Here is a 17,778-nt window from a genome sequence, read left to right on the forward strand (position 1 = left end):
GAAAAAAAAAAAAAAAAAGCTGTGACGTTTTCCAAGCACCTGCCTTTTCTGCTATGACCATTACCTGTATCAATAAACATAGGTTACAAGAAAGTCATCAAGGCAGTTTTTAGCAGTTAGAAAGCGAGGAATTCATTGCTACAGATTATGTAAATGAAGTGAAGTACTAACATAAGAAACTTCTTATCGTACAAAGAACTCTACTGAAAAAGAAAGTCTGCCAATTATTTTATTTCCTCCCGTCCAACAGTTCGCCATGCATCCTGGAAGTATCTGAAGGGTGCAGCACTTGCTGCAAAGCCTTAAGCCCAGGCCTTAACCAACAGAAATGCAGTTACTGAAGAAAAACTTCACTAGACTAAATCACAGAAAACAAGACAGTAGGGTTTAAGAGAAATGTTTAGATAATTTTGAAATGATTCAATTTTGAGAGAAAAAAGCATATTTCAAAACAAGCAAATTCAAACAAAAAAAGCAATTTCAATATGAAAAACAGGAAAAGAAAATTTCTGATTATGTTTCAACAAGTATTCACACTTAAATACATTGTCTAGTCCTACAAGCTTATGAACATAGAAACCATAAAGTTTTCTACCTATAATAGTCCTGTTTGGATATGGAAAGAAAAGAGTATTAGAAAAATAAAGAAACTTCTGTAATATCTCCTGAATCTATGAATTTACCTTTAGGAAAGTAGATTGCTAAAGACAGGATTCCACAAGGAAAAAGCAGAAACCTTAAGACACCACCACTCCAGCTTTTCTACAGCAACCACCGATTTGATCAGTTCAGTTACACCTGGGTTACCAGAGGTAACATTCTAAAAGAATTAACACAAGAATCTGTAGCACTGAATATAAGTCATGGGGACTTTCTAAAATTGAACTGAAAGTTAATGCTAGTAACACAAAAGATACTGACTGCAGCCAGGGAGACTTACTGCTCCAAGTCTCCATATTGAAACATTACCAGTTTCCCATGTAGTGCAAACCTTATAGGAGATACGCTAGAAGAGACAGATAGGCCTACTACTGCATCTAATAGCCTACAATTATTCAAGGAAAAACACCCCCACGTGTGGTGGCCATTAGTTTCCTAACCCGGGTGCTCCTCGCCAGATCTGCTTACTCTGCTTCCAAGGTCTCTGGAAACCAACTCCAGAAGACTCGCATGTAAATAAATGCGCTGAGCCCTGCTCTCAGATAAGCCACTAACAAGCACAATCAACTCAAGGAGCCTGTTAATCTCATTTTAAGGGAAGCCAGCAAAGAAAACAGCCAACCATAAGAAAACTAACCTAAAAAAAGCTACATGAGAACGGGACAAAACAATGGGGTTGTTGAGCAGGATTTCTCATTAGAGGCTATACTGCAAGTACAGAACAGCAACCTCTGCTACTAGCTCAGAAGTAACTCTTCAGAAATAAGAGGAGCATGCTGATCTAGGATTAGATGAAAGTTTATTGTCCAACCATAGAACTATAATATGCTTCCAGCAATTACAAAAGGGATAACACATACTGAGGCAGAATGTAAACAAGAGAAAATAGTAATTGCATAAGCTCTTTTTATTAATTACAAATATCTTCTGGCAGACAAGAATTGAGCATCATAGGTTATTTGGTAACTAAGAACAAGTTAAACTGAAAACCCCTGCCTCCGAAGGAGGATTACAGAACTGAAATGCTTTACCACTTGAACTGCACAAGTTGTGTGGTACTCTCCAACAATCTATTTTATTAGAAATCTTTATCCTCTTAACAGAAAATTCTTTCAAATCACTGAAGACAAGGAGTTTATTTTAGAACATCTGACGAAGTTCTCCAAAAGCAGAAAAATCACCAGAGACAGTTGGAGAAGTATTCACTCCATGTTTGACGACTGTATATGGGCTAAACAGAATTTTCTTGCTAATGGTATTTCCTTGTCTTGCTCTGCAGTTTAGCAAAGCAAAAGATAAAAGGAAGTTGCGATAACCTGATTTCACTGTAGTTGTATCCAACTCCTTATATATGTATAAGATCAAATGCACAAGTAACTATGCAAGAGACCAGCCAGACTGATAAGTCTTTTCTCAGCTCATAATGACATCACTCAAATTAGTTTTTCTGAACACATGCTTTGTGCATGCCAATTGGGAGGTTTAAAAAAAAAAAGTCCTAGAGGTTAGAGCACAGAGAATTCAATTCTCCATGCTAGTGCTAAAATTCAGCTTACAAAAGCTCTCAAAGTCTCATTTGAAAGCTATTGTGGAGTTAAAATTAGAACTGTGATATTGAACATAGCAGGCAGTGATTATGCTTTCATCCAATATGCAGCTCAGCTTCTCTATAAAAGGCACCACATATCACCGGGCTCCCTAATGAAGTCATGTGGGCTGCTCTGAAAGTCACCAGAACTAAGCAAAAAAGACATTCTTATTCCAGACTGATGAACATGCCCATAACTATTTATATTGTTTTGTACTTTCATATTATGGGTTTGTCTACCATAAGAGAATGTGGTATTAGAATGAAGTATTGCATTTCCTTTCTCTAATGGTTTGCTGTTGCATCCCATGCAAGCCTGCCACGCAGTGCTGGATAGAAGAGGCAGAAGATTGCTCATCAGAAGCCCCCCAGCAACTAGTCAGCAGCCCAAATCCAAGGGACAGTATTTACATTCCTTTATGTCAGGAGACCCTTACCATAGCTTCTGGGTGAAGCCTCTCAGCGAGTTCACAGCTCAGCTCCACCACTGTGGTAAGACTCGGGGAAAGCAGCTCTTCTTCCGCTGAATCATCTCGGGTTTTATTTTGTTCATTGTCTTTTCTCTACCCCAGCCTTACTGAAGAAAGCTCAAACACGTGATGAGAGGGGGGAACTACCTGGACTCTGTATTTTCTAAACATATGAAGCAGAACAATTTTGTCCAGGTAGGTAGAAGGGTGCTTCAGCTCATTTGTCTACTTGTAGGGTGAACCCTCTCTCCTATCCAACATCAAGCCCCATTCCCAGCTCAAAACAGAGAAAGAAAGAAGCCAAGTCCCTAAATCCTCTCAGTAGCCTTCTGTAGATATAATTATGTCTCTATTTCTGTTGATATAATTATATGTAGGTATAACTGTTTTATGTAGATATAAGACTAGGAACTGGGTCTACATTCTTAAGACTACATGCACTTGTATTTCTCTAATACTCTTTAAAAAAAATTCCATCCTAAGGCAGCCTGCAGGAGGTGATGTGTGTGTGTGTTGTGGTATTATGTTGGGGGGGGGGGGGGGGGAAGGTGCACTTTGTTTAACTGAGTTGGGAAGAGAGCATTCACCGTTTTAGCCTAATGGAGAAACTGCTCTCCTACAACTCAGAGTGATACTCTGCCCTGCCTTGAGGAGTCAGTCTCCCTCCTCTGCTCCCAGAAACTTCAGAGAGAGCCTAGGAAGACCAGCCTCCCTGAGCTGAAACACAAAGAAAGGGGCTTTGACAAGGGTCCCTATTTCATAAAACTGACCTAAATGGGCAAAGAGCTTGTCCAAGATCCTGTAAAACGCTGTACAGCACTGAAAGCCTTTCTGCAGAACGGTCACACCGCAGACCACTCCTTTTCCTTACACAGGTTTGGCACTTGACAGTTTGTTACTAAGAGGCAAAACACCAGGGTTCCAATATTTTGAAGCTCACAATCAACCGTCTTCCTTAGAAATGCAAAAACAGAGACAGAAGTTTCATTATATACAAACTAGAATAACATCTCTCAAGAAACAAAAGTCTCTTAAGAGCCAGATATCCCCTACAAGCAACACCCTGTTCCCGACACTGTGCACAGAAGCTCCAAACACCTTCTGACTGAAGCCCTCTTCTCTGGGTAGTCCTTCTCCTACCTACATCACTTGCTTAAGCTTTCTCTTGTTTTACGAAGAGCCTCAGCAGTCTTCACCCCTTTAACAGATGCAGAAATGTAAACTCATTCCTATCTGATCACTAGCTGACTACAGTGTGCCAGAACTTCACTGCTTTGTCTCCCCCAGAGCTCCCCGACTCTAGCCATGGCTTCCTGAACAGCCAAGGACCCCCCACCCCAAGTCAATGGCTTTTCTATAATATGCTCATTTAAAATATCCGGTAAGGCAAGAACATTATTTAACATTGGCCAGATAGAATGATACAGCCTAATATTGCTTATTCCTTATAATTAAAAAAATAAAATAAAGAGAGAAAGCCTGTCATATTAACATTTGCTCATGCTTGTGTCTTCCTTACAGATAAAGGAAACTTGTTTTGATTGTGCTTACCCATAATAAAAGCTAATCAGAGCGGGGCAGTTACTGGTCACATTTGATTAAAACAAGCAAATCTTTGTTCCATCAAACAATATTGTTTTATGCCATTATCTTGAGAACTGCACCATCTGGTACTAAAATGGAAGTACATTTGCTCTCTAAAGCTAAAGAGCTAGGGCTGTCCAGACTTTGATCCCAGATTTACAGAACTGAATTCACTGTGTATTAGCAAGTTAATTTTGTATTAGTAGTATTGCAATGTATTGCAACAGGTATATTCTGGTCTGGATTCATAATCACAGCTGCTTGTGAATACAATCACCTATTGAACTTCATAGGATTATTCTTTATAGAATTATTAAAATACATAGAAGCTTTTTTCAAAAGGAAAGTGGTATTTCTTTCATTAAGACAATAATATGTTTTCTTCAGTTGCATCATAACTTTCTGCATTCAGCTGCACTGCCACTCTGCATTGAACTAAATCAGTTCTCACACACAAAATTGCTGAGACAGAAACCACCACAATTAAAATGGCCCCATAAAGGGACCTTGTTTCAATCTCACATACACACACACAGCTACTGTCTGCCAAATAATCGTTTTTATTATTATAAAAAAAATCTGATGCTTCTCAATTCTACACTTGCGTATAAGAATGTCTGCAAAACGTATCAGAGAAACTTTTTTTTTTAACAAGTGTGTCTTAAACTGTGGTATTTTTCTCACGCGTGAGAAAAATCAGCATAGAACCACTTATTTCTGGCAGCAACGGTGCTTTTGCTTCTCACTTGTTGTGAATACTGCAGGAGCTGAAGGATCAGTTTTACATCTTCAAGTGGTATTTATACTTCCCCCTGAACTGAGTGTGACCACACACAACCCCCCCACCTCAACTGCATGATTAAGACACACTGCAGGACTGCCTCCGTACAGCTACGTGCACCGATTCTGTCCAACTCCAAGATGTCTTTGAATGCAAGCAAAGTCTCATAGAACAGCAAGATAGCCAGGTCCTTGATTTCCCGTCGCTCAAGCAAAGAATCCTTTAAGGAGGGACACCCAGAAGGCACAGTTGTGAACTCAAGGACAGGAAGATAGGTATTACACATTGCAGCTGTAGTGACACCATAAACCTAAAGGTACTACAGAAAGTTCTGCTTAGAAAGGCTTTTAGCAGCTCGTAAACATACAGAATATTTAACAGAAACTATGCTGAAAGGTGAGGGGAAGTTGGAAGAACAGGTTACAACTGAGACAGATACTGCATGCCACTTGAAGTACAGAAGCCTTAGAAATAATTTCCATTTCCATAGATGGGTATTTTATATTTGGCTTATTCTAGTTTTGTTCTGGATTCCTGACACATGAGATTGCTATTGAAGTATCCTATTCCACTAGAGGAATGTTACTGGCTTTTTTTCTAGGAGAGTAATAACCTATTATATCACATGAAACGGAAAGCCCATTCAGTGTGTTCCAGTTGATAAATAGGGATCACTTCATTTTTGGACATTCACTATATAAAAGTTGTTACTTAAAACCCCAAATACAGGGTTTTTTAGCTTCAGTACTTACCTTTACAGGTCTTACCCCTGGCAAAGAAGAGGAAGAATATTGTTTTTTCATTGTTAGAGCACAATTTAAGTCTCTTATCTTAAAGAACTTGCAAAATACTTCCACATGTCCCAGGTTTATTTTTGCTCTGGGTAATTATTTCCGAATGCAAGCCTCAATTACAGAGAAAAGGAATCTGCATGCAAGATTCCATACAGTCCTTATAACCAACCCACAGCACACCCCGAAATCCTTCCAGTACCTGAAAGCTGCTTTGAAGTTTTCAGGTGTTGAACTAAATACATTAAGAGCCTTTCACTGAGCCCTGACCCTCTAGAAGAACTCCTAGTCTTTTAGGCAGAAAGAATACATCCTATATATAGGTTATGTTGACTTGTACTCTGGAGAGATTTGAGAGATTGGATTCTGATAGATATGGTGCTAATCATTTTTAATGTCTCAGAAGATAATGCAGCCTGACTATTTTGGGAGGCCTTTTTCACATTATGAGAATCAGTTTCCTTATCCATTTAATCAAAAGAACTCTTTGGAATTCACTTCAAAAATATTCTGCCTCAGACACTAAATCCTCACATTTCCAAATTAAAAAACTAAAAGCTGCATTGTTAACACCTCATTGTTAAAGCCTTTCTGAAGTATTTGGGAATTTTTGAATTTAAAAGGCTAAGCAAATGAATAGCTACTTAAACAGAGAGCAAAATTTCTTTCTTAAACAAAAGGAGGTGAAGTTAACTAGCACCAATAGGAGGGACTGGATTAGTGGAAAGCTACGGTTTGGGTGAAGACTGCTGGAGATTCTCCCCAGGATCACCACAGGAACTTCCACATAACTTGTTTAATGACTTGTAGGGACCACCCACAAAAGCAAGCAATTTTACACCAAATAAAAGCTATGAGGCCTTGCCAAAGCTGACACAGATCCTTTACAAGGCACCCATAAAAAGAATAGCACATGTTACCATACGCTAACCTACAGAGGAAAAAACCTACTAGGACATATATAGGTGCTGTAAAAAAGTCAAATTTCAACTTTAAGTTCTTTATATACACAGTTAAAATTGCTTTTTCTTTACAGACTTGGCCTAGTTACTCTATTTTTATTTACCTGTATTATCACTTCTGTCCAGGCATTTTCCTGCCCTGACAGGTGACAGTACATTGAAGTTTAGACTGAGTTATCTAAAGCAGAAAGAGGCAAGTGGCAAAAACTAGAGTAGCTGTCAGACTAGACAACAGATGAACAACAACAGGGACAGTTGCGATATGCTACAAGCTGCCAAACCTGCGTTCTTTCCCAGGGACACAGATGCTGTTTGTCTCCGAGGGGGGTGGGGGGTGTATGTGCATATGGTGGGGGGGGGGGGCGGGCTCTTTTCCATTAAGGTCCCACATGCAAATCATTTTGCTTCGGCTCCAGGCACTGTGGTGAAGCTTCAGTAGCAAGAGAGGTAAAGCACAAGCTTCCCTGGTATAAACCTTTACTCACTCTCCTCTTCCTCCTCCTCTGAACTATCAGTGCAATCAAGTGTTTTTACTCTTCTATTCTGACATGGGAAAGTTTGCTAGTTCTACTTTTCCCCACTTTCATCCAAATTTACATTCTGCTAGCTATTCAAGACATCATCTTCAGAAATGCTGCTCTTAAACAGGCCTTGTCTCCATTCATAAGGTACAAAGACATTGGTCCTTAGTTGCATAAAGCAGGAAACAGAACGGAAGCAGAGTTAGAAGACTGGAAAAGCTCCTTTCCTAAAGAAAGTTTGCAAACAGGAAAAAAATTCTGAAGAATCAGTTTGAATGCCAACTATAAGATTTATATATATATAAAATATATTATATATATTATGTGTATATATAAAAATATCAGCTGCATATACAAGCCATGAATCAGATATATAAATATGCACTTTCCAAGACACACACGATTCATGCAATACAGCATTCCATTATTGCCAACTTACAGAAACTGTCAGAAAACTTTGGTTACTGTGAAATATCCAAATTGCATCATATGAATTGTGTGGAGTGCCAAAGAGATAGTAGGCTGAGATACCCCACAGGATCCCATAGGAAAAGGGTCTTTAGCCATTGCTAGAGCACTAAGACTGACTAGCAACACAAAAACTAGACAATACTCCAACCTACTTTAAATTAAGCAAGAAAAATGCCACAGTCCCTTCCGAACGAACATACGCAGTGCACTGTCAGACACACAGAACACCCCAGTAGATATCCTGTAGTATCTTACTGGGACACAAGTAACTTGAAATTGGCCAATGCGATTGTTAACATGTTTGGATGTTTCCAAAATATTTGAATGCGTTTGGATGTTTCCATCGATGTGATGGAACTGCTAGTACAGATCTAGTGAGATCTAGGCCCCAAGATGAATCTGGTTTCTCATGCTGGCAACACTCTCCTGAAAGAGCAGCAGAATGTCAAGCTTTGCAATGTACCAAACAGCAAGGAAAAAAAATTAACAAGTTCCTCAAGCTGCTTGCAATTGCTGACTTCCGAGAAAGGACTGCAATTATGTCAGGCATCCAAGCAAAGACAACAGATAAGAGCACAGCACAGGGCTACTCAAATCCTGCAGCAAACAGATAGCTCTTGCCCCAAGAGGTTTAACTGGTTCTCTCATTACAGAGAAACACGTCTGAATAGAAAAAGCTCTGTAAGAGCAGCACAGTTCATTTCTCAGATTTAGTTGTCCTGGATAAGTGAGAGAGAAGGAGATGTAATATTAGAACTTGAATCTGCCGAGAGATACTGCATGAGCAATCCCACACACAAAGCTTATCCAGCTGGGCCTCTTTCTCTGGCTGCTAGACACTAGACCCAAACCACAAAGAAAAGGAGAGACTTGGATTAACCTCTCAAAGGCTGGTAAGCTACTTCTCCCCATAAGCCTCAGCTTTATTACATGTTGAGTTTTAAACGAGCTAGTAGAAGCCATAAAGCTAATTCAGGGTGGTTAAAGCTAATTCAGGGTGGTTTGTTCTCTACTGAAAGGAAAAAAGGTAGTAAAAAAAGTACAGCTTGTAGCAACATAGCAAAATAATCAGGATTTTTTTTAATATTTTTAATTTAAAAAGTAATTCCAATACCCTGGTAAATTTTGGCTTATTTGATCTGATTCCAGTTTAGAAGTATTCAACTCCTAGCCAGTTGTGGAGACCACTCCAAAAAAACCCACAACAATTGTACTACAGCAATACAATTCCACTGCTGATGACCTGCGGGTGTGATGCATCCTGACTCAGGAGAACACAGCCCATCGCACACAAGACACAGTAGAGAGGAGCAAAGAGCAGTCGGGTTCTAAACAGCAATCAGACCAGAGTAGTAAGAGGGAGTCCCATATCTCATCTGATGTCAACAAAACACTTACAGGATTGTGAGCTTCATCTGCTGAATGATGAACAACCCACCAGTCAGACGTCCATTCCCAGGCATTTCCTACAATGTTGTACAAGCCGTATCCATTGGGAGGAAATGCAGTGACCTATGCAGGGTACAGAGACTGTAAGTACCAGTTCTCTCAGCCACTCTAAATAAAATAAGATTTTTATCCTGAAGATCTGCTGAGGGTGCACTGATCTTTATCAAAAGCTTCTGCCTTCACATCTCAAAAAAAAAAAAAGACACTGGACATACTCTATTTAAAGAAAACAGAATGAACTGTTACCATTCTCAATGTTCTCAGCACCATGTTTCCATTATTACACATAGTATCTTCTCACTAGCTTTGCAAATCGAACCTCTAAATTTGATTAACAGATGTATAACTGCAGATAGCATTAGTGATTTTCTAACTTGCATACCCATTCTTACAACTTCCAGATTCCCCTCCCTCGCCCCCCTTCCCCTGCCTACAAAGAAAAGCAAGAGTCATTAAGTCATGCATATAGATTTCTCTGCTGATGAAACTCTTTAGACTTATTTTAACTAGCATTTAATAATTCATTAACATCCCTGATTATCTTTAAAATTCCACTGCCTTTCTCCATGCTAGACAGCCTCAGTCTTCCAAAAAGCTGTTTCACTTCTTTTAAAACTATTGTACAGTTTTTGTGGCTTGGGAACAACTATCCAAAGTGAGAATTAAAAAAAATAGCCATGCCAAAAGTGGAAGCAGAAAGTATTTCAGCATCTGACTCAGAACTGGGGGGGGCAGTAAGGAAAAGAGGTCAGTGAGAGAAACTAAAAGTTAAAATGAAAGTAATCTTTACTTTTCAATTAGCTTAAAAAAAAATCCCCTGGTAATACCTAAGCCTGCAGTGAAATATATCATAGCTTGAACATCTAAAGGTGAAAGAGAAGAATACAGTAATAGATAACACCCATGGTTCACTGTGTTGAGCACAGACCTCAATTCTAGGAAGGCTAAGTTAGTTTCCATGTCATTAATCCACTTTGAGACACACTTACAGGTGCAGTTCCTTTGTATCCATCCTCTGCAGTGTTACTGGTTGGGAACACTCCCTGCCAGATGTTGACATAATGCTGACCTTTCGGCTGAAGCTTGTTGCCCCATGGGAAAAGCCTGTTGAAAAACATACAGGAGAACAATTGTCAAATATGGCTCAAAAAGAAATTGTAAAGCAAGCTTCATAAAGAGTCCTTACTCGGGGGAACTGTGTGTACAGAATACACAAAGTCTGTATTCTGGCTGTACCACTATCTAGCAGGCTTTAATAGAGAGCAAGGATTCAACAAGGACAATTTCTATGTGGAGGAGGGAAAGGCAGGGAAAAGCCTACATCATTAGCCCTGCCTAGTGCAGTACGTAATCCAGGATGCAGGAAGGAGATGTCATAAAACTGTTATCAACCTTGTCTTCCCCTTCCCTCCCAAGCAGGGTCACGTAACAGGTGCATCCAGTGACTGCAGGTGCTGTGCAGTAATGAGTTATTTACTCCTCAAGCTCTTCTGCAGCTCCTTCAGCCTTGGCACCAAGCCCCTGTGCCGCATCTCATCCACAACAGCAGCAGTTCTGCATCTTTGCACCTTGTCACACCTCCTCTCCCCTCGCGTTCTGTGTTCTCTTCCTACTACAGAGTTCAGATTATAATCTACCGCTTACATACTTAGGGAAACTCACTTACCTAAAGGAATCTGTTCAGAATAAGCCCGAGTTATATTTACACATACCATGCAAGAAAAAACATGGAGGGTAATAAAAACCCCACACAGCTCTTCCCTATCCAGCAAATATCAGTTTTAAGCATTTAATCAGGCAGACATTCTTGACAGGTACCTATTCTCAAGGCCTCCTCGACAGCTATATTCCCATTCAGCCTCAGTTGGTAATCGTTTTCCTGCCCATGTGCAAAAAGCTAGTGCATCATTCCAGGAAACATGAAGAACTGGGTGATCCATTCTGGGAAAAAGAAAAAAAGAAAAAAGAAAGAGAACAAAATCAGCAGCAGACCCAGGCAGTCTCACAACTCTACAGCACAAGCACTTCATGAAAACCTTAAAATAGATGGCCACAAAGGACTGTGAGGAAGCTTTACAGCCTTGTTGTATCAATTACAGTTGGACGAGGCACCAGATAAGACAGTAAAACAGCAAGCTTCTAGTATAAATTTAAATAGATGGTGGATGGGGAAAGCAGCTATCAGAGAAAGGAAAACAAGAAAAAAAGAGTTCAGTTTGTCTCACATTGCTTTTATGTACAGCTCTCTACAGTAACCAGGAAGACATTTTAGCTTGTGCTTTCCCATGTTCTCACCTCAGAAACCTGCTGAACCCAGGAGCCAGTGAAGAACTACTGATCCACTGGTTTCTGTGAAAATGTAGGTGTTCCAAACCCCAAAGGAATGGGCCAAAAGTCCTTTAAGACTAAAGCATTAGTACTTACTTCTAGGCTACTTTTAACAGTATCTTAACAAGATACCAAGATTCTTGACTGAAAAATTTAGGTTGTAATTTAATGCTGAACAGGGTTGTTCTCAACTTTCCTGTGCACTCCTCTCCTTGCTGCAGATCCTTTCAAGTTACTGGTTGTCAGTTTGATTGTTAGTTGTGGGGTTTGGGGAGAGAAAAGCAAAAGGAGAAAGGAAAGAGTCCTTACTTGCAGCACCACTATTTTCCACAGCACTCAATCCAGGAAATGGCGAGCAGTAGAAGTTTAACAAAAAAATATTTTTCTTTGTGTGTTTTAAGCAGTTTGGTTTGAACAAAGGCTCCTATCTTTCCTTTGGTTTAGTTCCCAAACTCGCACTTACAATCTCGGCCTCTCTTTCCAGAAAGAGACTGAAACTGTCTCTAGTCATTCTTGTCAAAAGACTCCTCCCCAGCTGAGCCCCTATTAGGGCGAAATACTCCAAGAGCTGAGGGTTCTGGCCCAAAAGAAAGATACAGGCTTCCTGTTTGCCTTTCCTGCCTCACCTAACAACCCAGCCCATGCCTGTTGGTTCATTAGACTGTTTCACGGAGTGAGTTCACTCGCAGTTGTACTAGGCTAGGTCTGCACCACACTTCTACAACACAAGATTTACATGGCAGGTTTCCAACTCTTATCTGCTGACTGTGACCTAAATTCCTCCATCTCCCCTTACAACACCTCCTGATATCATCTCTATTTTTACCTCAGATTGTTCTTTCATTGCCCTTGGAGAACAGACAATGGACTTGTTACTAAGCAGTTTAGCTATCAGATGATGTTACTCTAATGTAGCCCTGTCCTTAAGGGACTCAAAAACATGCCAATATCTAGCCTAGATCTAGGCTAGAGAGTCTGACTTTATTTCAAGCAGCAGTGTTGAAACTTTAACTAGTTGATTAAGCAGTTAGTGTCAACTTCATTGTCATCAGTCTAGTGAGAGAAACAAGTTAAAACATAAGAGGTCCCAAACACACACAGTCACATCCAAGTATGCATGCAATAATACAGCAACCTGCAACAGCAGCTTTCAACATGTGCAGCCAAGGGCTAGTTCGGCAGCATCTACAAATAGCACCCGAAAAAGAGAGTGAAGCCTTCTGACCTGAAAGAGATTGTACAAAGATGTGGGGCAGCAGGTTTCAAAGCTGACCATAGTAAGGAAGGCACTAACTTATCTGTAGGCTGTCAGAGTAAAGTTTTCCAAGGCATTCAGCCTTGGAAAGCCAGCACTCATCTTCCATGATAAGTTATCTACAAAGTCAGAAAATATTACAACGCACAAACTCTTCAACATCCTGCTACCAGAGAGATAGGCCTCCAAATTCCAGACAGCAGGACACATTGTGGGTAGACTCCCAGACTATGCAAGCAGCTAGTGTTCAGTCCTCCCCTCCAAAACTAGATCTGCAATGAATGCTCTAAAGTTACTAACCCTCAAAGGATCTTCTGTTCTCTTCAAGTTTGTGTATCAGTAGTGAAGCGAACACACCGAAGCACATTTCGATATGGCCTCTTTTCCCTTCGCTGGTAGGTGCTTATAAAACTATTTGAAATACCAGTATGGCATATATTGACCATACAACCACCGAATATTGTGTGTAACACCAGAGGAAGTGAAAATTATCACAGAAGGAGAAAAAGCAGCAAACATAACCAGTCAAAAAACACTTCTTCCACCTCCAATCCTGGTGCAAGTCTGCAGGTATATTTACAGTAAGCACTGCATATTAAAAATGAATGGCTATTTATGGCTTACCTCTTTAAGATATTAGAGTCAGGACCTTCAGGGTGTTTCCAATTGGCTCCCTTCACAGGCAACCACCAGGGAGCAGCTGCAACCTGAAAATGGACAAGAAAGGCCAGGAAAGGTGGTCATTTAAATGCCTGGTTAAAGACCATTCTGAAGACCAACCACGTGACAAATAACAACACAGCTTAAACTCACAGCTCAAGACTCTGTCTGCAGCTGATTCACCTATTACTTACGAAATCATCTCTGACCAACCAAGATGGTCATTTGCTTCACCACTACAATACTGCTGGCCAGGGAAGAGCCAAAGGTATGCAATAGCACAAAGAAAACACTGCCTAAAAACAAGCTAGAGAGAAGCCGAGTCCTGAGCCTACTTCTCTGAAGTACTGATCTTGTCTGGATGTCCCTCCTTTCCTTCTAGGTTGTCCTCACCTGCAAGGTGAGGACACAACAAGCCACTGTTCATCCTCTTTGAAGGCACAGCCTTCAGCACATTACTTGAGGTTGACTAGACTCTCCTCTCAGAAATTCAGGTATAATTCTTGACCTCTGGAAGCCTATGCCAAGTACACTCAGATGGTATTGGTTGAAAGAAGTCATCTGGAACATTATAACCGTATTTGAACCTTCTACAACTTTATGCCTATGGTACAGTTAAACTTATTGTTGACCTTTTGGCTGATTTTGGTCTGACACATGCTGCAGAGAGGATAAGAACAGCTTCGGTTTAAAGAATTTTCATTTCAATTGTTTGCTTCCCAGAACCAGCCTTTCGGAATAATTAAAACAAAGTCCTGATGGCATTTTTTAACTAGAGCCAAAACATGCACCTTGCAACTTATTTTGCTTTCTCATTAATTAGCTCAGTAAGTATTTCCTATCAGCTTCCAGAAGGTGGAGACAAAAGAGCCACAGAAGTCTAGTGGAGCCCTTTTTCATTTGGTTTGTTGGGTAACATTAAGCTTGCAAACAAAATATGGTGTAACAATGCAGTCATGAAATATTTTTCTAACCAAAAGTCTCAATCTATGTATTCCAGAAATACTTCTTTGGCATTGCAAAATAAGTTTGAGGATTTCTTCTATTATGCTTACTTCCAAGCTGAAAAGCTTGGAAGCTTTCTCACTTTGAAACACCTGTCTTAAATAAGGCATCCTTCCAGAAAATTGAGGCAAAAAGGAGAAAATTTATACCAACCATCAATAGCATTTTTTCCAGTAGCTTAAGTGCTCACTTCTGAAATACTCCTGTCACAGGGATATTTTCCATACTGAATAAGATTCAAAGTAAGGCTCCAATGCTTTAGGAGTTAAACACACTGCTAGTTAGTTAGCACTGGTCTTAGGAGACCAGACTCGACTCTAGTACTGGCCTGTAGAACAACCTTCAGCAACATCTGTCCCTCAGCTTCCCCCATTCAAATTAAGAGATGGCAAAAGGAGCAAGTGATACAGCAATTTGTGTTCATCCTGGTCCTGCTAAATCAACTTTGTGATGCATTATACACACAGGTAGGAATTGTGCCAAGATGGTGCTATCCTCTAACTTGCCAAATCATTTGCAGAAAGGTCCAAAGGTAGAATCATTGAAAGCTGATGCTCAGGAGACAAAACACCAGTCTGACCAAGCACTTAACAGCAGCTTCTGGGAGGAAGCTGCATCCTTCAACGATGAAGGGAAACATAATTTTATATTTCACACACACGTAATTAACTCCATAAGTCATTAAGAAAAACTCTGGTCCAAACAACATCTCAGATCTCTCACTTGAATGTTTCAGTAGGGAAATGAACTGAACTGCCTAAGAAATAGGAGTGCTGCTAACATACAAAGACACTGTCTTACTTTTAAAGCATTTGACTAATCTAAATAGCTTCCATAACAGTTTTTCACTCTTCTCCCATCATCACATAGATTTTGCCCAGGGCAGATGACTGCGTACCTTATCTAAAGGCACACTGTAAGTCAATAGCAGTCCTTGATTAAAGCTGCAGAGCTGCTGGCTCCTAGCCAGGAGCCCAGGCGAAAAGCCCAGAGCTCTCCGTGAGCACTGGAATCCCTGAACACACTGCAGAATCCCAGGACCGCTCCGGCAACAAGCCATCCACACACTGGCTCCTCCAGAAAGAGCGAGCAGAAGACATTTGTGTTAAGTGCAGAAGAAAGAGATGCTCTCAGCAGCTTGCTGACAGATGTTTGACACGTGTTCTCCATCTAATGGGGACCTTTTAGATATACTAAAGTAATGGCATTTCTCAAAGAGCCTGCAATCTGATCTCCCTACCATAACCAGCACACAGATCAATAGCATTAACATCAAGCATATGTTTCTGGCTCAGGAGCTACCAAAACCATCAGCATTCTCACCACAGAAGTTCCACCACTGCCCCCTCCTCCCCCAACAACAACAACCACAAACAAAAACCCACCATGGAAAGGGTTTGATCTCTCACTATAAGATACAGCTCTGTTACTGAGCATTCAAACTCGAAGATGGGACTTCTGTTCAGAGAGCTATCCAGCTCAACTCTCACAGCACTAACCTATAAGCCTCAGAATGACCAAGCTACTGAACGGATACTACAGTTAATAGGCTTAAAACTAGTCAGATTTAACCAGTTCCTTGTATACTTTGAGCTTTAGTCTCTAATCTATACTCAAGATAGGACAGAAATCCAAAGCAGAATTTGAGAACTCTAAGGAAATTAAGAGAGCCACAGTATTATTACTAAAGGTTCTCCAGGAACTTGAAAGACCATTAGTAAGATTTCTTTCCAATAGTTACTAAGCACATCATACTTCTGTAAATTAAAAGGCTAGTTTTGGGGGAGAAAAAAAAATCTTTGCAAGTGACTGCTAAGGCTTATACTTTAGAAGACTAATTTTGGAAAACATTTTTGTTACGCTTGCTCCATGAAAAGAAAAAACACACAGATGCTTTCAATCAGAATGGTTTATTTTAAACTAAGAAAAATACAGTCTCTCCACATGAGAGCACTATGTGTGCATGTCTTCTGTTCCTGGCTCTGCTGAACTGAACACCAAATGGCTGCCAGTCTTCGCAGAACACCCAGACCTTTAGAGAAGTTATACATATAGTACTAGGACAAGATAACAGTGATAGACTATGTACATTCTTCAATAATTAATTGCAATTTCCAAAGGAAAAGAAGTCAAGTACCTGAAATTTATAGCCCTTTCAAGAACTTCTCAAAAGTCTTTAAAGCTTTTAACTGCTCTAAATCTAATTAGCAGAAGAGCTAATTAGACAGAGATATTACAACATCACATTTAATACAGCAAAGCCTTCCCCTTGCCACTAATGAGCTTAGTTACTTTCATAATGCTGAGTGTTCTCATACTTCACTCCTAAACACATGCTCCGTAGACTGGCAAGAGATTCATTTTGTGAAAATAGCAGCACACACTGCTGAAGAGTAGATCTTGAAGGGAATACTGAGTTAAAAGACAATCTGCTTTGTTTTGATTAACTCTTTACAGCACAGGTTATCACTTGTAACAGAATTGGTACAACAGATACCAGCTCTGCAAGCGTTACACAACTGCCTTGATACGTAAAGGAATGTAGTTCTAGGAGCAAAGTGCACTTCAGAGGCAGAAAAGCTCAGTGCTTGTTTCGGTCTGATCCAGCTGCAAACTTGGATTATCCAGCTCTCTGCTCCAGGACTAAAGCTTAAGAACTCACTGTTCTGCTTATCACAGACTCAGTACTGCGAAGAAAAGAGAACATGATATGATAATCCTGTAAAGATTTATTAACAGTTGACTCCAGCCTACAAGCTTTCTACCCAAATGAAGCAGTTTGCAGAACTGAAGCCTGCCCTCCCACCACCAGCTTGTATAAAACTGAAAGTTTGAAGCATTCAATCTTCTTTTCAATTTAGGCTGGGATAGCCTAACTTCAATTACCCCATTAACTGTACTGGTGATTTCACAATTTAAGACTATTTACCAATTATCTTGAAGAAAATTCCTTCCATAAAAACACATGGAAAATGAAGTGGGCGGGGGAGGGGGAAGGGAAAACCAGCAAAGTTGGTTTCAGCAACAGCATTACACTGCAACATTACTGGCACTACAAAATAAGCTCAGGAACACTGAAAAAGACAGCCAATAACCATGTGAAAAACATTTGTATTGGTCTTGCATCCAACACAGCATTGGTCATGCTGGGAAGAAACCCACAAACACACACAAACCACACAGAAGCTTTCACTTTAGCCCCAAATTTTAATTTCAAATTATATTTATGCATTAAGAGAGTTATTAAAAATAA

General features: G+C 40.1%; 1 protein-coding gene across 1 annotated transcript in view; it reads right to left on the reverse strand.

Annotated features, from left to right (window-relative positions):
* Window positions 1-17,778, reverse strand: part of SUMF1 (sulfatase modifying factor 1) — a 40,845-nt gene that overhangs the window by 6,926 nt on the left and 16,141 nt on the right. Inside the window, exons 4-7 of the mRNA XM_067303662.1 lie at window positions 13,485-13,567; window positions 11,096-11,218; window positions 10,267-10,381; window positions 9,227-9,340 (exon numbers count right to left, since the gene is read on the reverse strand). Coding sequence (XP_067159763.1) covers window positions 9,227-9,340; window positions 10,267-10,381; window positions 11,096-11,218; window positions 13,485-13,567 — 435 coding nt within the window. The remainder of the gene's footprint in view (window positions 1-9,226; window positions 9,341-10,266; window positions 10,382-11,095; window positions 11,219-13,484; window positions 13,568-17,778) is intronic.

The sequence above is a fragment of the Apteryx mantelli genome, chromosome 12 (genome assembly GCF_036417845.1).
Source record: "Apteryx mantelli isolate bAptMan1 chromosome 12, bAptMan1.hap1, whole genome shotgun sequence".
In the NCBI taxonomy this organism is placed as follows: domain Eukaryota; kingdom Metazoa; phylum Chordata; class Aves; order Apterygiformes; family Apterygidae; genus Apteryx; species Apteryx mantelli.